The 26,694-nt window shown below is 41.9% G+C and overlaps 1 protein-coding gene across 1 annotated transcript in view; it reads left to right on the top strand.

Annotated features, from left to right (window-relative positions):
- Window positions 1-10,165: 10,165 nt before the first annotated feature.
- The window catches only part of LOC142740126 (neuronal acetylcholine receptor subunit alpha-7-like), a 253,583-nt gene continuing 237,054 nt past the window's right edge, over window positions 10,166-26,694 (top strand). The window contains exon 1 of the mRNA XM_075849855.1: window positions 10,166-10,653. Within this exon, the coding sequence (XP_075705970.1) occupies window positions 10,575-10,653 (79 nt within the window). The 5' untranslated portion in view covers window positions 10,166-10,574. The remainder of the gene's footprint in view (window positions 10,654-26,694) is intronic.

Raw genomic sequence — 26,694 nt, 5'->3', positions numbered from 1 at the left:
AAGCCATTTTTTGTGCAAATGTAGTAAAACAAAAAAAATATATAGATTTAGTATCGCCACAATCGTATCGACCCATAGAATAAAGGTAACATGTTATTTACACCGCATAGTGAATAGCGTAAATTTAAAACGCGCAAAACAATGCTGAAATAGCTGTTGTTTTAATACATTTCCAAAAAAAAGTTAATAAAAGTTTATCAATATACTATGTGCACCCAAAAATGTTGCAATTAAAATATACAACTCGTCGCGCAAAAAAAAAGTCCTCATACGGCTGTGTTGACGGAAAAATAGAAAAGTTATGACTCTTCGAATTGCAACAGCGAAAAAACTAAAAATAGTGCTTGGTCATTAACATGCAAAAAGCCCTGGTCATTGAAGTTGTAGTAGTTGAAAATACAGTATTAAAGAAACTTCCAAATAAGGCTTTGTTCACATCTGAGTTGGGACTCCGTTCATGGGGAACCCATGAGCGGAATCCAAACTGAAACAAACGGAAACCATAGGTTTCTATCCTTACCATTGTTCTTTGCCCTGTCAGCTCTAGTCATTCATGTAATTATATCTGCTTCCTATAGACGTGTAGCGCCGGCGGCCGCGCGTCTCACTCACCCCAACGGCCACCAGCTTACCTGTCCTCAGCGCCGGCGTCTCTCTGCTCAGGGACACCGGCACGCTCTGCTTTCTCCACCTTCCCTGGCCTGTTCTTAAAGGGCTAGTGAATGTTTCCTGTGGGAGTTTTCTTCAGATCTGGCAGCAAACCAAGTCTGCGATCCTGCAGGCGGTGGGTCGTATGAAGAGATATGCTGATAAGAAAAGAAGGCGGCCTTCTTAGTTCCTTCCTGGGGTTAAGGTTTGGCTATCTTCAAAGAATATCCACTTGAAAATGCCCTCCTATAAATTTGCTCCCAGGTTCCTCAGTCCCTTTGAGGTCTTGCAACAGATCAATCCTGTGTCATATAAACTACATTTGCCTCCTACGCTCAAAATTCCCAATTCATTCCATGTCTCTCTCCTGAAGCCTGAGACAGGGGGTTTATCAGGAAATCTACTTCTCCAGCCAGAGCCGGATTCTTCTTTGTGGGACAGAAATCCCTCTGGCTCTGCATCGATTATCGTGGTCGGAATAAGATTACCGTAAAATACAAGTACCCCTTACCACTGATCTCTGAGCTCTTTGACCGAATCCGTAGAGCCAAGATTTTCACCAAGCTGGATCTTCCTGGGGCTTATAAATTGATACGTATCTGAAAAGGTGACGAGTGGAAAACTGCATTCAACAAGCGAGACGGTCACGATGAGTATCTTGTGATGCCCTTTGGACTATGTAATGCTCCAGCTGTGTTCCAGGAATTCGTGAATGATATTTCGGGATCTGTTGTACGTGTGCGTGGTGTTGTACCTGGACGACATCATGGTCTACTCACCTGATCTAACGACACATCAGAAGCATGTTCGCCAAGTCCTGTTGTGATTAAAGGGGAACAACCTGTATGCCAAACTTGAAAAATATATCTTTGAACAGAAATCCTTTCCCTTTCTGGGTTATATTGTTTCTGACCAGGGTCTCCAGATGGATCCGAAAAAAGTAAAGTCTGTCTTACATTGGCCTCTTCCCCAAGGTCTCCTTGCCATCCAAAGGTTTTTGGGATTTGCGAATTTCTACCGCCAATTTATCCCCAACTTTTCTTCCCTTACTGCTCCCATATCAGCCCTCACCAAAAAGGGTGCAAATGCCAAGGATTGGACCCCACCGAAGCCAAAACTGCATTTACTGAGCTTAAAATTTCCTTGACTTCTGCCTCCATTTTATATCATCCAGATGTCTCATGACAGTTCTCGTTGGAGGTTGATGCCTGTCCCCTGTGGTTTCTTCTCCAAACTCTTCTCGGCTGCAGAAAGAAACTATGCCATTGGAAATCGGGAGCTCCTAGCTATTAAATTGGCTCTAGAAGAGTGTAGACATCTGTTGGAGGGCGCTGCACACCCTGTTGTCATCTATACTAATCAAAAAACCCCACCTACCTACAGTCGGCTTAACGTCTGAATCCACGTCAAGCCAGATGGTCTCTGTTCTTATCCAGATGTAATTTTCAACTCCATTTCCGCACAGCAAATGTCAAAGCAGATGCTCTATCCAGTTCATTTTAAACTACCGATCTGGAAGAGGATCCTCAGCACATCATCGACTCCTCACGCATAATATCTGTTGCTTCTCTACAGAGACATTCCACCAGGGAAAACCTATGTTCCTCTGGCTAGATTCTCTCCTGGGGTCACAACTCCAAGCTGGCAGGTCATTCTGGCACTCGGAAGAATCGGGACTTTATCTCTCGTCACTATTGATGGCCCACATTGCCCAAAGAGGTTGTGGACTATGTCTCCTCCTGTACCAACTGTGCCCAAAATAAAGTTTCTCACTTCAGGCCTGCTGGTCTTTGCCTGTCCCAAACATCCCATGGCAACACATTGCCATGGATTTCATTACAGATCTCCCTTCCTCTGATGGATGTACCACTATTTGGGTCATTGTGAATCAATCAAGTACTGGAAAATTATCTTCGCCATTTCGTGTCGGCTAAACACGACAACTGGGTACATCTTCTTCCATGGGCCGAATTCTTGTATAATAATCACACAAATTAATCTACTGCGGCTTCTCCATTCTTCATCGTTTACAGCCAATACCCACATGTCCCTGTCCCTACACCTGCTACATCTCCAGTTCCTGCAGCGAATGTTTCCTATGGAGTTTTCTTCAGATCTGGCAGCAAATCAAGTATGCGATCCTGCAGGCAGTGGGTCATATGAAGAGATATGCTGATTTGAAAAGAAGGTCACCCACCTCCTCAGTTCCTTACCGGGGTTAAGGTTTGGTTTTCTTCAAAGAATATCCATTTAAAAATCCCCTCATATAATTATGATAAAAATCCACTCAATAATCTTTCAACAGATCAACCCTGTGCCTTATAAACTACATTAGCCTCCTACGCTCAAAATTCCCAATTAATTCTATGTCTCTCTCCTGAAGCCTGTAGTCCTCAACCGTTACAGTAAGTCTTCTGATTCTTCTACATATCCTAGGAGTGTGGCTGAATTCTCTGAAGACTGCTTACCTGTCCTCTGCCCTCTCCTCTTTCCCTGGCATATGCCCGTAGGATGCCCGCACGCATGCTTGTCCCCGTTCTTAAAGGGCCAGCATGCGCAACAGGAATATTGCTCTTATCCTATCCCAGCACACCCTGGACTTTTTAATGAACTCTGCCCACTTCAGCAGTGCCTGAGCAATGTTAGTGCTAGGCCAGAGTTAGTCTGCGAAGGTTCTAGTTGCCTGAAACCTGTGTCTGTGGCTAACCAGTATCCGGTCCAGTGCTGTATCTTGTGTCCAGTGTCCGTGTCCATTCCTGTATCTGTGTCCAGTGTCCATGACGACTCCAGTGTCCGTGACGATTCTAGTGTCCGTGACGACTACAGTGCCCGTGACCAGTTCATCTTCCGAGAATCCGGCACAAATCAGCCTCCATTAATCCAGCAAAAGCCACCTTCCGCTAATCCAGCCCAAGTCAGTTTCCAATAATCTGGCACAAACCAGCTTCCGATAATCCAGCACAAGACAGCTTCGGATAATCCAGCACAAACCAGCTTTTGATGATCCAGCACAAGCCTGCTTCCTTTAATCCTGCACAAGCCAGCTTCCGTTAATCCGGCACCAGCCTGCCATCAGTGTCTGTAACGACTCCAGTGTCTGTGGCGACCCCAGTATCCCCCCCCAATGTCCGTGACGAGTCCAGTGTCTGTGACCAGTTCAGCTTCCGAGAATCCAGCACATGCCAGCTTCTGTTAATCCAGCACAAACCATATTTTTATGATCCAGCGCAAGCCTGCTTCCTTTAATTAAGCACAAGCCAGCTTCCGTTAATGCGACACCAGCCTGCCATCAAGGTACCATTGACCAGCGACTGTTATATACTTGTCTGGCCAGCAGCTACTTCGTTACGCAGAGTGGCCCAGTGGGTCCACATTCCCCGTGGACATTATAAGACGCAGATATAAATATATTGCAGGAGGGGCTGGTGGCGGTTGGTTTCAGTGGCACCGCCGCCCCCTCAGAGTGGCAGCAGGCTCACCTTGCATCATGGACGGTGAGGCAGTGAGTAAGTATATAGGTGACACTTGAATCTACTGTACGAACATACACAAATGGGATAGACAAGAGAAAGACTTTTAGTAGGGTGAAGACTATGAATGTATGCAATCTGGTAAAATGCAATCATTTATGTACACTAAAATGCCACTTTTGACAATGTGTTTTATTTTTTTATTTATTTTTTTAAGAAAACTACCTAATCCTCAGGAATTATTACATAAATATGAGTTAGAATATCCACCTAAAATCTGTATAACCAATAAAGACATGGTGTAGTATTATAAAAAGTATCAGAAGGCCCTCCGGTTAAAGGATATGATGTACAGCATTGCCTCCACATCATAAGCTGACTAGTTATACTTTGTACTCGTTCCCTAAGCCATTCAGAATGTAGCTGCAGTTTCCATATGTAGCACTGATAAAGACTGACAAGGCTGAAACACCTTAATTGGAATACATGGTGATATAACTTTAGGCTCTGTCTGTTCTACACAAAACGTTTTCCATAGTTAGACCTCATGTAGATGTTCTGTGGAGCTGTAGGCACTCTGTGTACCGCCTTATACGGCATTGTATCACATACATATTATCCCCCAGAAGCAATATTTCTAATGAAAAATACCTCTGTAATAAGATATCAAATGAAGTTTGGCAAGATTTTCTTTCTGTTAGATTCATATACAGAAAAAACCTACAATAGGGCAGTGTGTATTATCCCTAAACCACAGGAAGAAAAAATATTTTGTTGCTTCACTCCGATTAAATGAGGAATAAGCTCCTTGTTTTGGGATTTATGATAACATGCAAATACTTTTTGTTTTAGAAAATCAATGTAGTGCTTAACCCCTTAACGACACAGCCTAGTTTGGCCCTTAAGGCTCAGAGCCCATGTTTCAAATCTGACTTGTGTCGCTAATAACTCTGGAATGCATATACCTATCCAAGCGATTCTGAGAATGTTTTCTCTTGACACACTGGACTTTATGTTAGTGGTAAAATTTGGTCGATATATTCAGTGTATATTTGTGAAAAATAGCAAAATTTGGAAAAAATTTGGAAAAAATAGCATTTTTCTGAATTTAAATGTATCTGCTTGTAAGACAGATAGGCAAGTGAAACCAAATCTCGCGAGATCATGGAGCTTAACGAGATTTGTTTTCACTTGCTGGAATCTCACAAAAAAAGAGTCAGAAGTGTCAGGATTCTGAGTACACATGACGTCCAGGCTGGATTTCATGTGTATTCATTATCAGGACACTGTAGTAATGTTAGGGCTTGTGTATGAGGCTGCACATAGCGATATATCTATATCGCTCCTAACGTTGTGAAAAAATATCGTTTTTTTAAATAAAAAGCATTACTGTCACCTACATTACAGCGCCCATCTCCTTATGTAGGAGACAGGGCACTTATAATGTGGTGACAGAGTCTCTTTAAATTCCTGTGAAACGCCTAAAGGCTTGAGAAACTGTCTAAATGCTGTTTTGAATACTTTAACCCCTTAATGACTGCCGATATGCCTTTTCACGGTGGTCATTAGTGGGCTTTATTCTGATGCAATAACTTTTTCACGGCGGCCACTAATGGCCTTTATTCTGATGCATAAGCCTTTTTACGGAGCTGCATCAGAATAAATAAACAGAACATGGAGCCTTTCAATGTCCCTGCTCTCAGCTACCAGAAGTAGCTAAGGGCTGGGTGCATCCCTGCTCGAATGGGTGAGATCGATATTAGTATCGATCTCCCCCGTTTAACCCCTCAGATGCGGCGCTCAATAGCGAGCGCCGCATCTAACTGGTTTTGGAGAGAGGGAGGGGGTTCCCTCTCATCCCAATGACAACCGGCAATAAGATCGCCGAGTGTCTGTATCTGTGAAACGGCCGAAAAATCGGAAGCAGTACGCCTACAAACATCTGCTCATTGATTTCAATGGGAAAACGGCGTTCTGTTCCGACGGAGCGTTTTTCACTGCGTTTTTTTACGTGTAAAAAAACGGCCGTGAAATAGAAGTGCAGGTCACTTCTTGGGACGTTTTTGGAGCCATTTTTCATTGACTCTAGCGAAAAAAGCTCCAAAAACGGCAGTAAAAAAACGCAGCGAAAAACGCCACTAAAATCGCGAGTGGCTTCAAAAATGTCTGAAAATCCGGAGCTGTTTTCCCTTGAAAACAGCTCCGTATTTTGAGACGTTTTTAGTCTAGCATGTGAAAATACCCTAACAAAGAAGGTTTTACCAGAGAAACGCAACTCAATATTTATTGACCAGATTCTGCAGTTTTTGGAAATATCCCACATGTGACCCTAGTGCGCTAATGGACTGAAGCACCGGCCTCCGAAGCAAAGGAGCACCTAGTGGATTTTGAGGCCTCCATTTTATTATTCACCATGTCCGGTTTGAAGAGGTCTTGTGTTGTCAAAACAGTGGAAACCCCCCAAAAGTGACCCTATTTGGCAAACTACACCCCTCAAGGAACTTATTGAGGGGTATAGTGAGCATTTAGACCCCACAGGTTTTTCTGCTTTTTCAGGTTTTTCAGGGTTTGTGGACTTAGGCCTCATGCACACGAACGTATTTTTTCCCTCCCGTAAATACTGGTGTAAATACGGGTCCGGTGTCACACGTATTCGACCCGTATTGCACCAGTACTTACGGACCCGTTCCCGTAAATACGGGTCCGGTGTCACCAGTATTCCACCCGTATTTACGGGCACGTTTTCGCTGCAAAATTGCACTGCACTAATCGGCAGCCCCTTCTCTCTATCAGTGCAGGATAGAGAGAAGGGGCAGCCCTTTCCGAGGTAAAAGTAAAAGAAATTCATACTTACCCGAACGTTGCCTTGGTGACGCGTCCCTCTCTTGACATCCAGCCCGACATCCCTGGATGACGCGGCAGTCCATGTGACCGCTGCAGCCTGTGATTGGCCTGTGATTGGCTGCAGCAGTCACATGGGCTGAAACGTCATCCCGGGAGGCCGGACTGGAGGAAGAAGCAGGTAGTTCTGGGTAAATATGAACTTTTTTTTTACACGTTGATTTATATTGTGATCGGAAGTCACTGTCCAGGGTGCTGAAAGAGTTACTGCCGATCGTTTAACTCTTTCAGCACCCTGGACAGTGACTATCCCCTGACGTCACCTAGCAACGCTCCCGTAATTACGGGTGCACACACGTAGTCACCCGTAATTACGGGAGCCCCATAGACTTCTATGGGCCTGCCCGTGTCGTAATTACGGCCTGAAATAGTACATGTTCTATATTTTTCAACGGCACGGGCACCTTCCCGTAAGCATACGGGGAGGTACCCGTGGCCAATAGAAGTCTATGGACCCGTAATTACGGGCCGTTATTACGGCCCATGATTACGGGCGTTTTTACGTCCGTGTGCATGGGGCCTAAGGCCGTGCAATTGAGAATCTAATCTTTCAGATAAAAGGTACAAATTTTAAAGTTTTTACAAGGAATAAAGGAAAAAAAGCCCCCCAACATTTGAAAAGCAATTTCTCCCAATTACGGCAATACCCCATATGGGGTCATAAACTGCTGGTTGGACAAACGACAGGGCTCAGAAAGGCAGGAGCGCTATTTGGCATGTAGATTTTGCTGCATTGGTTTCTGGGCGCCATGTCACATTTGCAGAGCCCCTGAGGTACCAGTACAGGGGAAACCCCTTAAAAGTGATCACATTTTGTAAACTAGACCCTCTGAGGAATTTATTTAATGGGGTGCATGCGACTTTTTGATCAGTTTTTATTCTTTTTTTTAAGAGGCGTAGTGACTAAAAAACAGCAATTCTACGATTGTTTTTTATTCCTTTTTTTCTTTTTACAGCGTTCACCGTGCACTATAAATGACATATACACTTTTGTAGTTCAGGCCGTTACGGACGTGGCGATACCAATTATGTATAGTTTATTTATTTATTTTTAATAATAAAAGACTGATAAAGGGAGATTTTTACTTTTAAACCTTTTATTTTTAGACAACTTTTTTATTTTTTCCCACTAGGGGACTTGAAGGCAGGAGGCCCTGATGGCAATTCTAATACACTGCACTACATGCGTAGTGCAGTGTATTAGGGCTGTCAGCTAGTCGCTGACAGCAAGCATAGTGGGTCCTGACTTTGTCAGGACCCACTCGGCCTCCGTAGATTGCATAGCCGGAGGCCGTTGTTGGGCCTCCGGTTGCCATAGCAACAATCAGAACCCGTTATCATGTAGCATGACATCGATGGTGGCTTAACCCCTAAGAAGCCGCGATCGCTATTGAACGTGGCTTCTAAGGGGTTAATCAGCGGGGACCACCGCAATCAGTCCCCGCTGAAGGAGCTTTGGCAACTGCTGTACGAGGCAGCAGTTGTCACAGCTTCTGTATGTGCCGGGACGACAAACGAAATGGCTATTCCTCCCGAGACGTAGCATTCTGTCATGGAGCGTGAACGATGCGCTCATCATGACGGAATAGTATGTCAAGGAGCGGGAAGGGGTTGATGTAAAATAGGAAAATCACCAGTAAATTTGTGTTTGAGTTGTTATTCTCTTTTTAGTTATACACGGGGGCAGCCATAACATTGGTGTAATCTGCACAGGGGCCCAGTAGGTGGAGGGGGGCCCACTGCCACCTTAAAAGCAGCTTTTTACTGTCTATTGGATTGCATGTATGGACTGGAGCTATTGACAATGGTTCAGAATTATTGATGATTTGTTAGAGAGACATGATGGCGGGGTATTCTTTGATGAGCTAATGCAGAGTAAGGGGCCCACATACACATTGTTCTTGCCCGGGGGCCCTCTGCTGTCTATGTCCGCCACTGGTTATACATATCTGTTTCTAGCAAAGCTGGGTGACTAACTATATGGCCATTATTAGGCCATGTTCCCACGGGTCCGATACTCGGCGTAAAAACTATGAACGGGTATCCGACCTGGAACCTGCAGTACATTCCGCCCGAAAAACCTCACCACATTGTGGTGCGGTTTTTCGGACGGAATTTCCGCTGCGGTAAGCAGTGTAGAAATTAAAAAAACATGTCCATACTTACCGAGGCCGTTGTCATGGTGACGTGTCCCTCCTTTGCCGTCCAGTCCGGCCTCCCTAGATGATGCTACAGCCCGTGTAACCGCTGCAGCCTGTGATTGGCTGAAGCGGTCACATCGGATGAAATGTCATCCCAGGAGGCCGGACTGGAGGAAGAAGAAGGGAGTTCCGGGTAAGTATGATTTTTTTTTAAAAATTCTGAGTTGCGTTTTTTACGGCCGAATCGCTGCGATTCCCTGGCAAATGTCGCAACACTTGGCTTTCTGTTGCAGGTTTTGCATCCCCATTGAATTCAATAGAGGAAAACACGCAACAGAAAAGCAACCAAAACGCAGCATAAATTGACATGCTGCGGAATTAAATTCCACACCACAGGTCAATTTATGAACGTGTTCGCTGCGTTTTTTTCCGCAGTGTGTGCATGAGATTTTCAAAATCTCAGCCACTTTGAGGCTACTGTAAATACTTCGGAATTTACGCACAGAATTCCGTTGCGGAAATTACACAGCGTTTACGCTACATGGGAAACCCGCCTTAAAGTTTCTCAAAAGGTTGATACTCAGCTTATCTCAACTTCTAAATGACAATTCTGCCTAATAATGCAGTGCTAATGTTCCAATGTCATTTCACAATATTATACCACTGGTCTAGAAAGCTGGGTGACAACCCCTGCGAGAACTGTAATGGCGAAATATTAGTTGTTGCCAAGAAATAGTATAACTAAGTACCAGCAAAATAAAACAAGTCAATAATGTATTATAATAATAAGTGATTTATTGATTCTAGTGATATTGTTCTGCCCTATTGATCATGTCAATTAAACTTAGCACCAAATTTGTAATAGGGAATCGCTGTTATATAAATATGTATAACCGGAATTTCCCTGGGAAACAAGCTTTTATAGTGGAATAGCTAGTTGGCGCTGATATAGTGCCACAGCTGACCCATCTGATGACTAACAGGAGCCATATACCCAGCAGTGTAAGTGGAGAGCACATCTCGTAGGTGTTGAGGCAGCTTTATGCTCCACAGCTCTGAGCATCCCTCGCTCCCCTAGTCTACCACATGCATGTTGTGTATGCACAGCGCAGAAAATCACAATCCCTCTTTATCCACTGAGCAATATTTGTTCTCTGGCTTTCATTTCTCTCCCATTTGTGTGTAGAAGGAGATAGATGTTTAGAATCTAGCACTATCCCTGCACTGAAGCTGAGGATGTAACAACATCTGGAAGTTTATGTCACCTGTGGGATACAATGTTTTATTGCTGCTATTGCTTTTTCAATGAAGGTGTTTTATTTGGACAACAGCTAAAGGAGTCCATTTCAGATTTGTGTGAAGCCAGTGTGTGATATCATTGTCATCATCTCTCTGGACCTAGCGTAACAGTACAATGCTATCAGAAAAGTGTCTGAGCTTCCTAGCTTATGGGTTCTATCTATGGATCTTTTTGTTTCTGACCTTCCTTAGAGGTAAGTGATCATTCTGATTTTACCAACATATTCACTTACCCAATCTATCTATCTATCTATCTATCTATCTATCTATCTATCTATCTATCTATCTATCTATCTATCTATCTATCTATCTATCTATCTATCTATCTATCTATCATCATCTATCTATCTATCTATCTATCTATCTATCTATCTATCTATTTCATATCTATCTCTCTATCTATCGATCGTGTCTTTTCACATTTATTATCATAGTCATACAACATTTTGTGATTATACAATCTGAAAGGATAATTTACAGGAACAAACCAAGTATTTTGTATTGTACTTAGGAATTAATTTAGCAAGAACAACTCAAGAATATGAAGAAGAATTAGTGTAATATGTCCGTCAGCTTGTTTATACAGCTATACAATAAATTATTTGCATTCTTTTAGTAATAATGTAAATGATAATATATATAGAACTTGAACTATTTGCATTCTGCCTCCCAGTGTGTTTTACATGAGTGTTTAATGATATTAGGGGGTTTCAACACATTTGTTATATTTGATATTAAGTATCTGCAAGATTTAAAAGCTACTGTTAAATCAAGTTATATGATATCTATCTATCTATCTATCTATCTATCTATCTATCTATCTATCTATCTATCTATCTATCTATCTATCTATCTATCTATCTATCTATCTATCTATCTATCTATCTATCTATCTATCTATCTATCTATCTATCTAGCTATCAATCCTCTATGTGGTATGTATTTAGCATATTAGAGTCAAGCACTCAATATATAATTCCAGAATTATTTGGACAATCTTCATGATTTGGGTTCTGAATGCCACCACATTGGATTTGAAATTAAACAACTGAGATGTAATTGAAGTGTAGAATTTCAGATTTAATTCAAGGGGTTGAACAAAATATGCTGTGAAATGTTTAGGAATTGCAACCATTTTTCTACACAGCCTCCTCATGTCAGGGGCTCAAAAGTAATTGGACAAGTTGGACAAATGTTTTTTTTAATACTTTGTAGAGAATCCTTTGCAGGCAATGACTGCCTGAAGTCTGGAACCCATGGACATCACCAAACGCTTTGTGATGCTTTGCCAGGCCTTTACTGCCGCTGTCTTCAGTTGTTGCTTGTTTGTGGGTCTTTCTGCCTTAAGTGTTGTCTTAAGCAAGTGAAATGCAGCTCGATCGGGTTGAGATCTGGTGATTGACTTGGTCATTGCAGAATATTCCACTTCTTTGCCTTAAAAAACTCCTGGGTTGCTTTCATAGGATGTTTTGGGTGATTGTGCATCTGTACTGTGAAGCGACATCCAATCAACCTTGCTGCATTTGGTTGAATCTGAGCAGAAAGTATATCCCTGAACACTTCAGAATTCATCCGGCTGCTTCTGTCTTCAGTCACATCATCAATAAACACTAGTGACCCAGTGTCTTTGGCAGCCATGCATGCCCATGCCATCTCTCTGCTTCCACCATGTTTTACAGAGGATGTGGTGTACTTTGTATCATGAGCCGTTCCAAGCCTTCTCCATACTTTCTTCCTCGCATCATCCTGGTACAGGTTGATCTTAGTTCCATCTGCCAAAAGAATGATGTTCCAGAACTGGGCTGGTTTCTTTACATGTTGTTTGGCAAAGTCTAATCTGGCCTTTCTATTTTTGAGGCTGATTAATGGTTTGCACCTTGTGGTGAACCTCTGTATTTGCTCTCGTGAAGTCTTCTCTTTATGGTAGACTTAGATACTGTTACACCTACTTCCAGGAGAGTGTTCTTCACTTGGGTAGATGTTGTGAAGGGGTTTTTCTTCACCATGGAAAGGATTCTGCCATCATCCACCACTGTTGTCTTCTGTGGACGTCCAGGCCTTTTGGAGTTCACAAGATCACCAGTCCGCCCTTTTTTTTTTTTTCAAGAATGTACCAAACTGTTGATTTGGCCACTCCTAACATTTGTGCTATCTGATGGATTTCTTCATTTTTTTCAGCCTAACGATGGTCTGTTTCACTTGCATTGAGAGCTCCTTTGACCACATGTTGTGGGTTCACAGCAACAGCTTCCAAATGCAAATGCCACACCTGGAATCAACACCAAACCTTTTACCTGCTTAATTGATGATGGATTAATGAGGGAATAGCCCATGCATTCCATTAAATAGCTTTTGAGATAATTGTCCAATTACCTTTGTTCCCTTGAAAAAGAGGCAACTACATATTAAAGAGCTGTAATTCCTAAACCCTTTCTCAAATTAGGATGTGAATACCCTCAAATTAAAGCTGAGAGTCTGCACTTTAAGCCGATATTGATTATATAACTCTATGTTCAATATGTTTTGGTAAACAGCTAAAATGCCAAAACTTGTGTCACTGTCCAAATAATTCTGGACCTAACTGTCTATGTGTGCGATGTTGCTCATGCTACGTTTTATCTATGTATAAAACACGTTTAACCTCACAGTTATTTATTATTCTAAAGACACATTGGGGAACATTGATAGAATGTGTAATTTTTCTGATAGCTTTTTGGCTGCAAAATGATGCAATTTGAACGAAGGATGTGCTGATTTTTAAGAAGCCCTCATACAATTTTTGACCGGTCTGACACAGTGTAGACTAGCTGACAAATTACAAATTAGACCACACCTCCAAACTGAAAACGGCCGTAAAACAACATGTAAAATTTGACTGCCAGATGCTCAATAAATATGGCACATGTGCCAGCTTGTAATGAATTTGTTTTTAAATGTGTCCAATAGTGTTATATTTAGGCCTTATTCACACGAGCATGTTTATTGTCAGTGTGCTTGCATGCAAATCAATGGGGCTATTCACACATCCGTGCTTTTTCATGGAACATGTGTCACTTGTGAGAAACTCACTGCATGTCCTATAATGCTCCATTTTTGAGGACCAAGCTCATCCAATAAAGTCTATAGACGCATAAAAAAAAACGCACAGCACACGGACGACATCGGTGTGCTGTTCATTTTTCACATATCAGTTGCTAAAGAAATCTACAGAAAAAATAAAAGTGAAACCAGGAAATGATTGCATAGAAAAAACGTGGACGAGAAAAAAATGAATGATACACAAAAACCACATTGACGCATCATGGACATTCATATGCTTAGATAACGGACCGTTTTTTTTGTGGACACAATCGGACACGCTCATCTGAATACTTTTTTATTTCTCCAAAGCATCTAATATAAAAATAGAAGCAACTCTGCAAGTACTCTTTATGAAAAATGTCCTACCATTTTGTATATATAGGTTCTATACAAATCTATGAGTCACCATGTTTAACATACAGCAAACAGACCCTGCAGTCAAAATCCCTTCTATCTATCTCCTACTTCTTTCTATCATACATTTAGATTAGCAAGAAGTAGGTGCAGGTGGCAGGAAATATGACTGCAGGATCACACTGTGCAGGGTTGGTTTGTTGTCTGTTACCATGGAGACGCATAGATCTGTATAGCAATAACAAAAGGGCGAAACATTCCCGATTTTTCTTTCACCCGACATTTGCTGTCGGGGGAAAGTTGGAACACCCCCATACACATTAGATAAATGGCGGGGTTCAGACGTATTTTGTCTCATGTCTATAGGCACTTTTAGAAAGTGGCCCCAGTATACCATACTTTATTATATATTATCAGTAGAACATAACTTCAGTAAATTGAATTGTGTTATTATTTTAATTTTCACTCTGTCCTCTGTGTCATCTCCTACCTATCTTATCTTTTCGGTGATCTGAATTCCATCATCTAGTGTGTTTTAGGATTTTCTACTACATACTCACACCCCCAATACAGTTTCTTCATCTGAAAGCTCATTCATCTGATCATTGGCCCGTGTAAAAGGGCCTTGAGAGACCTAAGGCATTTATTGCTCAGTATTATAATACAATTCACTAAATTGTGTAAACATACAGTATGTGTGCTTTCATTCTTAACTTAAGCTCACATAAATTATTGGGCTATAGTTGATCTTTAAAGGGGTTATTTCATGAAGACAACCCCTGTCCATTTTAGGGCATATGGATATCATAAATGGGGCCCTCTACTTTCGGAACCTGATGTATAAAGGGAACCTGATCTATGAGTCAGAACAGAGGCTTCCCCCATCAATACCAGTTAATCTCTGGGGGAAATCCCAAACCCACGACGATCAGCTGATCTGCTTGCTTCCATTTAAAAAGGGGTTATCCTCAGGAGACAAAATTCTGTAATATGATAAAATTCTAGACACTGATGAAACAGTAGTTCTGTAATTATTTTATTAGTGTTTCTCTAGTTTGATTAGATAGATTCTCTTTTGAAATACTGTAGAATTGCATGACAGCTGCCAACTTAATTTTCCTTTTCCCTGTTGTGAGTACAGTGCCAACCCATCAAGAGCTGCGTTATTTGTTACAGACTCTAGGAAGCCTACAAGTTCCTTCTAATTTTCCCCAATAAATAAGCAATACACACAACTTTTGGAAAAGGGTTGGGCACAGCTTTATTGGCAGCGACACACCATTAATATTATCATGAAAAATCGGTCACATGTGACACTAAAATAAGGCATATCACTAGAAAGTCCGTACATTGGTCAAGACAAGTGACTTCCAATGAAAAATTGTACTAAATAATTCCTTCTTTTTTTTACTGCTTTTTTGTTTTGAATACATGACCCAAAGCAACTATTACACACGAGTACATCAACCAAAATTATGCCCCTGCACTCTCTTCGGGCCCCCAGAGTAATGCTTGTAGATCTAAGAATGTAATGGTGCATGTTGTAATCACAGGCACTAGCTGAAAGCTAGTCAAAGCATTCATAGTGCATAGAATAGGGCAATTGTAATCATATGTAATAGGTACTGTGGGCCATGTACTCACAAAGTAAACATAAATAACGTTCACGTTGAGACTGGCTTTTAAACTTGAAGGGAAGCAGACAGGCTTGGGCTCAGTTGCAACTTAGCCCAGGCATCAGTGCAAAACTTTCACATACCAAGCTGTGCAACTTTTGTTTGTATTGGTGGAAGCTGTAGTTTAGAAAAGCAGCATGCCGGTGATGTAGTAGACACCAACAAACACCAACATCAATGTGAACATGCAACCCCCAGTTAAGAAATACTAACATAGACAGATATGAAATAGATAGAAAGTTAGATAGATTACATTAATACACTCCTCAACATTGAAATTTCAACACCAAGAAGGGCAAGCTGTAAGGTTATGCAAATCGAGGAAGAAGCAGGTGTCGTTAAGATCTGAAAATTATAAAATTTTCAAGCACCTAGCGCCAATCTGTGGCATGTGAGAGGGGAATAAAAAAGCCAGATTAAAAGCAATGTTTTTTAGCCATATGAAACCCAAAAAATCGGACCAAGTGGTATGGGATGATTGTGCGATGCCTCCTGTTCATCGATGTGCCAGGTATGCAAACTGAGAGGGACAGAATCTTTGAACTGAGAGACCTTAGTTTATCACTCTGGCAGATCACTACGTGCCTTAGCCGAGATGTCAGCACTGCTCATTGTTTTGTGTCCCGGAGGTTGGGACAACACAACAACGAACGGGAATGACAGCAAGAGGTGCGTGGAGGCAAACCTCTGAAGGGACAGATCATCTGATTGGAAGAATGGCATGTAGTGATCCATGCTCTATTGCAAGTGTAATTGGACGTCACATCCCAAGCCTAGGACGACAACCAGTGTCGACACAAACCATTAGAAGGCGTTTACACGACAATGGGCTACGAGACAGACGTCCAGCTACAGGTGTTCCATTGACCACACGTCACCGCTCTCAAAGGCTGTCATGGTGCACAGCAAGACGGGAATGGAGGTCTATCCTCTTCAGCCATGAGTCCCGCTTTTGTGTTGGATGCAATGATAGCCGGAGATTGGTCTGGAGACCACGTGCGCAATGCCATGAAGAGGCCGTCACACCGATCTTACTCACGGGATTATGATGTGGGGTGGCATAATGTCCGGTAGCCGGACCACTCTATTCTTCATTTCAGGTACACTAACACCTCGGCATTACATTGATTTGGTTGTGGTACCAGTGGTACAAACATTTCTCCAAAGTGTCCCAGGAGCCGTTTTTCAACAGGACAACGCCATGCCGCATGTTGCTCACGCTACTGTGAGCAGCCTGTGTGGTCTAAACGTGCTACCATGGCCTGAAGCGTCTCCGGACTTGTCTCCCATCGAGCACATCTAGGACATCATTGGTCGGCAATTGCAAAGGCAGCTGCCAGCAGCCAATCTTGATGATTTGCGCACCCAAATGCATTCAGCGGGGCATAACATTCCTCAGACAACCATTAATAACCTCACTGATAGCATGCCAAGGCGTGTAAGTACGTGTATTTTTGTGCGTGGCGCTCATACTCAATATTGAATGAATTAAGATGTTTGGAATATTTTATTTCAATTTATTATCATTTGCATATTGATTAACATGTCTATCCATCCTGTGATTTCCACAACTCCAATACATTTCCTTTAAAATTAAGTTACAATGAATTTTTACTTTTAATTTTGCTCTGCTTGGGGACTCCAGTGATAGGAAACCCCTGAAACTCTGCCAGGGGACTCCAGCACTGTTGCCAACATCACTGTCACCGTCCATATATGGGCAGTGACGTCGGAAGCAGTACTGGAGTCCCCGATCAGAGCATCAGCTGATGATCTGCTCTGGGGGCTCAACTACTGCTGCCAACTACACTGTCCATAAATGGACTGTGACTTCAGGGGTTTCCTATCGCTGGAGTCCCTGAGCAGAGCATCAGATGATGCTCAGCCTGGGGACTTCAGCACCGCTGCCAACGTCACTGTCCATATACGGTCCATATATGGGCAGTGATGTCGGCAGCAGCACTGGAGTCCCCGATCAGAGCATCAGCTGATGCTGTGCTCGGGGACTCCACTACTGCTGCCGACGTCAATGTCCATATATGGACAGTGACGTCGGCAGCAGTAGTGGAGTACCCAAGCAGAGCATCAGCTGATGCTTTACTCGGGGACTCAAGTGATAGGAAACGCCTGAAGCTCTGCCCGGGGACTCCAGCACTGCTGCCAACGTCACTGTCCATATATGGACAGTGGCTTCAGGGGTTTCCTATCGCTGGAGTCACCAAGCAGAGCATCAGCTGATACTCTGCCTGGGGACTCCAGCACTGCTGCCAACATCACTGTCCATACACGGACTGTGATGTCGGCAGCAGTACCGCAGTGCCCAGGCAGAGCATCAGCTGATGCTCTGATCGGCGTCTCCTGTACTGCTGCTGATGGCACTGCCCATTTATGGACAGGGACAGTGACGTTGGCAGCAGTGCTGGAGTCCCCGGGCAGAGCATCAGCTGATGCTCTGCTCCGGAACTTCAGCTATAGGAAACCCTTGAAGTCACTGACCAAATGTCGGGAGCAGTGCTGGAGTCCCGAGCAAAGCGCTAGCTGATGCTCTGCTCGGGGACTCCAGCAATAGGCAATGTGACTGCCCCTTGCGGTCATGCCATTGATAACACGCCGACACGAACAGCACAGGAAGCAAGCCCTCAGTCACGTGGGGTTCTGTCGGCGAATCATAAATATTAGAAAAGCTCCAGGACTTCCGGGAGCAGTTCACCGGGTTTGAACGGCACCATTTAGTACCGAATTTTTAATTAAAGTATATTAGTTAGTGACTTCTTTTTACATAAAAATATGAATACAAAGCAATTTTTGGCCCCCTGGATAACCCCTTTAATTAGGCTCTTGTTATAGATGTGTCCTACCTTACCTTTCCTCTTATCTCAACGTATCCTGAGATATGTGGCGTGAGATGACCAGCTTTGAAAAAAAACATGATTTTGCGATACTCTGTCACCAGATGTCTATGCTATAGGTGTGTATGTGTGGCCACCCAGTGGTTGTGATGTGAGTTGCAACCTGTCAAGGGTTTTGCTAGCATGTTGCCATATTGTATTGAATTTGTTTCATGAGAAATTGGAGTCCTTAACCAAATTAAAGCAAAGGTAAGGGGCGACACATCTGTAACTATACATATACATGGAAAACAGAAACAGAGTCCAGCTTTAGCTGTCTATATGCATGCCCCTTACTGGGAGAACGTATTTACTTGTAATGTATGTTGTCTCCCTAAATTAATAATTGTATGAAAGATATTAATTTAGGTTAACTGGTGTTATGGTTTTATGTAAAAAAAAAAAAAAAAAGCTTATAGCACCTCTGTCAGGTCTCCTATACTACATTTATCTAGCATAGAGGAGGAGACGCTGAGCTCGGTGATGTATAGTCTTCTGTGATTTGATCAGTGCCACACCTGCCATGAGGCGAGGTGAGCCGACAGCCTCAGGCGGCGCAACCTACCTGAAAATGACGGGCGGCATTTTCAGCCAGGGACGGACTGGACCGGGGGAGGGAGCATGCAGACTTAGCGGACGTGCCGCATAATGGGCACGTGTGTAACACTCCTCCTCCTCACTGTACGCAGCACGTTCCGCCAGAGAGGAGCAGGTCTGCAGGAGGATCGGTCGAGCGAAGAGGAGAAGTGACGAAACGCACGAGGTACGTTCCTACCTTAACTCGGTTGGCCGAAGCTGCTGGGACCGGGACCTGGGAGTATACTGCAAGGGGGGTCTGGGCATTTTACTGACAGCAAAGGGCTCTATGGGGCTGGAATAATCCACCCCATAGAGCCCTCACATCACTATAATGGAAGGATAGAGGGGGGGGGGGTCTGACTTACTGCAGAGGGCTCTATAGTGGGGGATTCTGCTCCTCCCTTTAGAGCAGTCAGTCAGATGCTCAGAACCCCCTTACTTTGCAGTATAGTAACTAGTGAGGGCTCTATGGAGGGATAATTCCCCCCTATAGAGCCCTCTGCTGTCAGTAAAACGCCCAGGCCCCCCCTTGCAGTATACTCCCGGCCCCCCAGCATTGGCCGACCCCTTTTAAATTAGTGGGGGCAGGAAGTTGAGCAGAGTATAGCTCCCCCACAGCACTCCCCCACAGTACTCCCACACAGCAATCAGAGTCAGTACCCTCCTTGCAGTATAATCCCCCCATAGCACCCTCAGTAGTTATTACACTGCAAGGGGGGGGGGGTTCAGTGTGATTTGGTACTACTTTCTAATTACTTTTAATTAAAAATTATTGTTACTTTTTGAGATAGAGCTGCTTTGTATCCTGTATACAGAGCAGCTGTATATAGCGCTGAATCTTGTATCCATCAGGTCAGCGGGTCCTGCAGGATCGAGCTGTTACCGATCACATCTAAGTTCATAACTCAGATGTGATCGATAATAGGCGACCTAATGGATTCAGGTCTCAGCGCTATATACAGCTGCTTTGTAAACAGGATACAAAGCAGCTGTTTCTCAAAAAGTAACAATAATTTTCAATAAAAATATATATATAATATATATATATATATATATATATATATATATATATATATAAAAATAAGTTTTTGAAGGTGTACATAGCCTGTAAACTGTAACTAAACTTTTATCATGCCATACTGACATGTCAGAAGTTTTCATCAGTGGAGGACCGAGCACTGAGATCCCCACCGATCACTAAAATGAAGCAGCAGAAGTGCTCAGGTGAGCGCTGTACGGTCTCATAGACTTTCTATTGAGCCTGTACACTGCTCCAAGGAAAGCCAAACAGAATCGAAGCGGCACACCGCTCACCCGAGCACTTCTGCTGCTTCGTTTTAGCGACTAGTGGGGGATCTCAGTGCTCGGACCCCACTAATCAAAACTTCTGACATGTCAAAAGTTTTTTAAAAAGTTATTACACTTTAAAGAGAACCTTTCCCCTCACCATTCATGTGCAGCTGAGTGCAGCATGTAATAGGGAGGGCTGCACAAACTCTGGGGAACTTAATTTTTTTTTTTCTTATTTAGGTATCGGTGCCGTAAAATTTGGCACCCGATATTTAAATAACCGCATGAACTGTCAATGGGGCGGTAATTGGCAAGGGGGCATGTAACATCGCTGTGACACTGTCCAATCAGCTACGGACAGTGTCAACAGCAAGGGCTGGAGAGGAGAGAGTGTGTGTGTGTGTGCGCGCGCACACTCTCACTTTTCAGCTCTCGGCAGGCAAGTACAAGACTGTGTGATCTCTCGTGAGAGATCAGTCTTGTCGTCCTTCTCTGCCGAGGGCTAAAGAGTTCACACTCTTCTTCTCCTCTTCTGTTCCGTAGTGGTGGCGGAGCTGCGCGCACACGCTCTCCTCTCTCCAGGTCCTGCTGTAACACTGTTCGTAGCTGATTGGACAGTGTCACGGCGATGTTACACGCCCCCTTGCCAATTACCTCCCCATTGACTGTTCATGGGGTTATTTAAATATCGGGCGCCAAATATTATGGCACCGACCCCCACCAACCCTCTATCACCATTTTTTTTAAAACTAGATCATCACAGTAGTCCAATGAATCTACGACGTAGTCCAAACGGTCCAGCGGAATCTACCAAAAAAAAGTTATTATCGTTAGTATGTTAGTATAAAAATTTGAAAACATTTAATTTGCCACAATAGAAACTATAGGTCAAGGAAAAATTATTCCCCTTCATGTAACTCTGCTACCTATCAACTGAAAAGTCATCCGACAGAGGGAAAAATGTTTCCCCATGGCAGAGTACAAGAAAGTCTAATTCCCAGGTGAGGCTTTCTTGTACTCCGCCATCAAGAAACGTTTTTCCTCCTGGCGGATGATTTTTCAGTTGACAAGGAGCAGAGTTCTTCCGTAGCAGTGTTAGGGGGGCAAACTCACCAATTGCCCAGTGCCCCCTGAATGGGCCACTACTCTTGGGCGAGTGCTGTGTGCTTGCCCCGCAGACTAAAATTTGACAGCCAACCCCTGGCCATTGGCTCCCTGCTCCGCCGTTTGCTCTTGTAGGCCACAGCCTGGTTTAGACCTTAGGTCCACAAGAGATCGGGAGCACGCTGATGACGTCAACTGCCCAGGACGTTGACGTCACTGCATCATGCCGTCCACGGGCCACTGAATTCAGTTAAAATTCATAAGTCTATTAGGTAATAAAAAGGGGGCATAAAAAAGTGGCATACAAAAGGGGGCATCCTTATTGTGGGGGCATAAAGCAGGCATTTTTACTGAGTGGGGGTATAAAGAGGCAAAATTACTGTGTGTGGCAGAAAAAGTGGTATTACTACTGAGTGGAGACATTATTTCTATGGGGACATAAAGGGGGTATTAGTACCGAGTGGGAATTCTATTACTGGGTGAGGGCCCTAAAAGTGTCTCTATCACTGAGTAAGGTATAAAGGGGACACTAACACTGTGTAGGGGAACAAAAGTAGCACTTACTGTGTGGGGCCTTTGGGGGAACAATAGGGTGTGTGTACTATTACTGTGTGGAGAACCTAGCATAGTATGTATAGGGAGTTTGTGTAGATGTAGGGAATAGTTAGGGAGTGCGCTACAAAAGCAAGGAGCCAAAGATATCTGTGTCATATTCTGCAGGGCTTAGGAAATCATGTCCGGGAGAAGTTGTCATTGAAGTCTTGGCTGGATGAAGAAGAAAAGGTGAAAGTGAGTGACTTCAATCTGAGAAGACGTCACCTGTGAGTCACTCGATATAACTATACTGTAATCACTTATATGGTCTGCAGATATCTTGTGTATAACTGGCATCTACCTCTATAATGTCAGTGTATGGTGGTAATATTGGTCTATATATAGTGTGTTATTCACTAACAGTATGGTGTGGTTTTTTTCTGACACTAGGTTGTAGTAATATGTGATCTTGGTTTGGTAGTTTTATTCAGTAACAGTATGGAGGTATTATTCAGTAACAGTATAAAGGTATTATTCAGTAACAGTATGGAGGTATTATTCAGTAACAATATAAAGGTATTATTCAGTAACTGTATGGAGGTATTATTCAGTAACAGTATAAAGGTATTATTCAGTAACACTATGGAGGTATTATTCAGTAACAGTATGGAGGTATTATTCAGTAACTGTATGGAGGTATTATTCAGTAACAGTATGGAGGTATTATTCAGTAACAGTATGGAGGTATTATTCAGTAACAGTATGGGGGTATTATTCAGTAACAGAGCAGGGGTATTATTCAGTAACAGTATGGAGGTATTATTCAGTAACAGTATGGAGGTATTATTCAGTAACAGTATGGGGGTATTATTCAGTAACAGTATGGGGATATTATTCAGTAACAGTATGGAGGTATTATTCAGTAAAAGTATGGAGGTATTATTCAGTAAAAGTATGGAGGTATTATTCAGTAACAGTATGGAGGTATTATTCAGTAACAGTATGGAGGTATTATTCAGTAACAGTATGGATGTATTATTCAATAACAGTATCTGGGTATTATTCAGTAACAGTATGGGGGTATTATTCAGTAACAGTATGGAGGTATTATTCAGTAACAGTATGGGGGTATTATTCAGTAACAGTATGGGGGTATTATTCAGTAACAGTATGGGGGTATTATTCAGTAACAGTATGGAGGTATTATTCAGTAACAGTATGGAGGTATTATTCAGTAACAGTATGGGGGTATTATTCAGTAACAGTATGGGGGTATTATTCAGTAACAGTATGGAGGTATTATTCAGTAACAGTATGGGGGTATTATTCAGTAACAGTATGGGGGTATTATTCAGTAACAGTATGGGGTATTATTCAGTAACAGTATGGGGGTTTTATTCAGTAACAGTATGCAGGTATTATTCAGTAACAGTATGGGGGTATTATTCAGTAACAGTATGGAGGTATTATTCAGTAACAGTATGGGGGTATTATTCAGTAACAGTATGGGGGTATTATTCAGTAACAGTATGGGGGTATTATTCAGTAACAGTATGGGGGTATTATTCAGTAACAGTATGGGGTATTATTCAGTAACAGTATGGGGGTATTATTCAGTAACAGTATGGGGGTATTATTCAGTAACAGTATGGAAGTATTATTCAGTAACAGTATGGGGGTATTATTCAGTAACAGTATGGAGGTATTATTCAGTAACAGTATAGAGGTATTATTCAGTAACAGTATGGGGGTATTATTCAGTAACAGTATGGGGGTATTATTCAGTAACAGTATGGGGGTATTATTCAGTAACAGTATGGGGGTATTATTCAGTAACAGTATGGAGGTATTATTCAGTAACAGTATGGGGGTATTATTCAGTAACAGTATGGAGGTATTATTCAGTAACAGTATAGAGGTATTATTCAGTAACAGTATGGGGGTATTATTCAGTAACAGTATGGGGGTATTATTCAGTAACAGTATGGGGGTATTATTCAGTAACAGTATGGGGTATTATTCAGTAACAGTATGGGGGTATTATTCAGTAACAGTATGGGGGTATTATTCAGTAACAGTATGGGGGTATTATTCAGTAACAGTATGGGGGTATTATTCAGTAACAGTATGGAGGTATTATTCAGTAACAGTATGGGGGTATTATTCAGTAACAGTATGGAGGTATTATTCAGTAACAGAGCGGGGGTATTATTCAGTAACAGTATGAAGGTATTATTCAGTAACAGTATGGAGGTATTATTCAGTAACAGTATGGGGGTATTATTCAGTAACAGTATGGGGGTATTATTCAGTAACAGAGCGGGGGAATTATTCAGTAACAGTATGAAGGTATTATTCAGTAACAGTATAGAGGTATTATTCAGTAACTGTATGGGGGTATTATTCAGTAACAGTATGGGGGTATTATTCAGTAATAGTGTGGGGGTATTATTCAGTAACAGTATGGGGGTATTATTCAGTAACAGTATGGGGTATTATTCAGTAACAGTATGGGGGTATTATTCAGTAACAGTATGGGGGTATTATTCAGTAACAGTATGGGGGTATTATTCAGTAACAGTATGGGGTATTATTCAGTAACAGTATGGGGGTATTATTCAGTAACAGTATGGAGGTATTATTCAGTAACAGTATGGAGGTATTATTCAGTAACAGTATGGGGGTATTATTCAGTAACAGAGCGGGGGTATTATTCAGTAACAGTATGAAGGTATTATTCAGTAACAGTATGGAGGTATTATTCAGTAACAGTATGGGGGTATTATTCAGTAACAGTATGGAGGTATTATTCAGTAACAGTATGGGGATATTATTCAGTAACAGTATGGAGGTATTATTCAGTAACAGTATGGAGGTATTATTCAGTAACAGTATGGAGGTATTATTCAGTAACAGTATGGAGGTATTATTCAGTAACAGTATGGATGTATTATTCAATAACAGTATCTGGGTATTATTCAGTAACAGTATGGGGGTATTATTCAGTATCAGTATGGGGGTATTATTCAGTAACAGTATGGAGGTATTATTCAGTAACAGTATGGAGGTATTATTCAGTAACAGTATGGAGGTATTATTCAGTAACAGTATGGAGGTATTATTCAGTAACAGTATGGAGGTATTATTCAGTAACAGTATTGGGGTATTATTCAGTAACAGAGCGGGGGTATTATTCAGTAACAGTATGAAGGTATTATACAGTAACAGTATGGAGGTATTATTCAGTAACAGTATGGGGGTATTATTCAGTAACAGTATGGAGGTATTATTCAGTAACAGTATGGAGGTATTATTCAGTAACAGTATGGGGGTATTATTCAGTAACAGTGTGAAGGTATTATTCAGTAACAGTATGGAGGTATTATTCAGTAACAGTATGGGGGTATTATTCAGTAACAGTATGGAGGTATTATTCAGTAACAGTATGGAGGTATTATTCAGTAACAGTATGGGGGTATTATTCAGTAACAATGCGGGGGTATTATTCAGTAACAGTATGAAGGTATTATTCAGTAACAGTATGGAGGTATTATTCAGTAACAGTATGGAGGTATTATTCAGTAACAGTATGGGGGTATTATTCAGTAACAGTATGATGGTATTATTCAGTAACAGTATGGTGGTATTATTCAGTAACAGTATGGGGGTATTATTCAGTAACAGTATGGAGGTATTATTCAGTAACAGTATGGAGGTATTATTCAGTAACAGTATGGGGTATTATTCAGTAACAGTATGGGGGTATTATTCAGTAACAGTATGGAGGTATTATTCAGTAACAGTATGGGGGCATTATTCAGTAAAAGTTTGGAGGTATTATTCAGTAACAGTATGAAGGTATTATTCAGTAACAGTATGGGGGTATTATTCAGTAACAGTATGGAGGTATTATTCAGTAACAGTATGGATGTATTATTCAATAACAGTATCTGGGTATTATTCAGTAACAGTATGGGGGTATTATTCAGTAACAGTATGGAGGTATTATTCAGTAACAGTATGGAGGTATTATTCAGTAACAGTATGGAGGTATTATTCAGTAACAGTATGGAGGTATTATTCAGCAACAGTATGGAGGTATTATTCAGTAACAGTATGGGGGTATTATTCAGTAACAGTATGGAGGTATTATTCAGTAACAGTATGGGGGTATTATTCAGTAACAGTATGGGTGTATTATTCAGTAACAGTATGGGGTATTATTCAGTAGCAGTATGGGGTATTATTCAGTAACAGTATGGGGGTATTATTCAGTAACAATATGGGGGTATTATTCAGTAACAGTATGGGGGTATTATTCACTAACAGTATGGAGGTATTATTCAGTAACAGTTTGGAGGTATTATTCAGTAACAGTATGGAGGTATTATACAGTAACAGTATGGAGGTATTATTCAGTAACAGTATGGGGGTATTATTCAGTAACAGTATGGGGTATTATTCAGTAACAGTATGGGGGTATTATTCAGTAACAGTTTGGAGGTATTATTCAGTAACAGTATGGATGTATTATTCAATAACAGTATCTGGGTATTATTCAGTAACAGTATGGGGGTATTATTCAGTAACAGTATGGAGGTATTATTTAGTAACAGTATGGAGGTATTATTCAGTAACAGTATGGAGGTATTATTCAGTAACAGTATGGAGGTATTATTCAGTAACAGTATGGAGGTATTATTCAGTAACAGTATGGGGGTATTATTCA

Source organism: Rhinoderma darwinii, chromosome 1, assembly GCF_050947455.1.
Source record: "Rhinoderma darwinii isolate aRhiDar2 chromosome 1, aRhiDar2.hap1, whole genome shotgun sequence".
In the NCBI taxonomy this organism is placed as follows: domain Eukaryota; kingdom Metazoa; phylum Chordata; class Amphibia; order Anura; family Rhinodermatidae; genus Rhinoderma; species Rhinoderma darwinii.
Note: the sequence above shows the minus strand (reverse complement) of the source record. Positions and strands in the feature narration are given on the sequence as shown.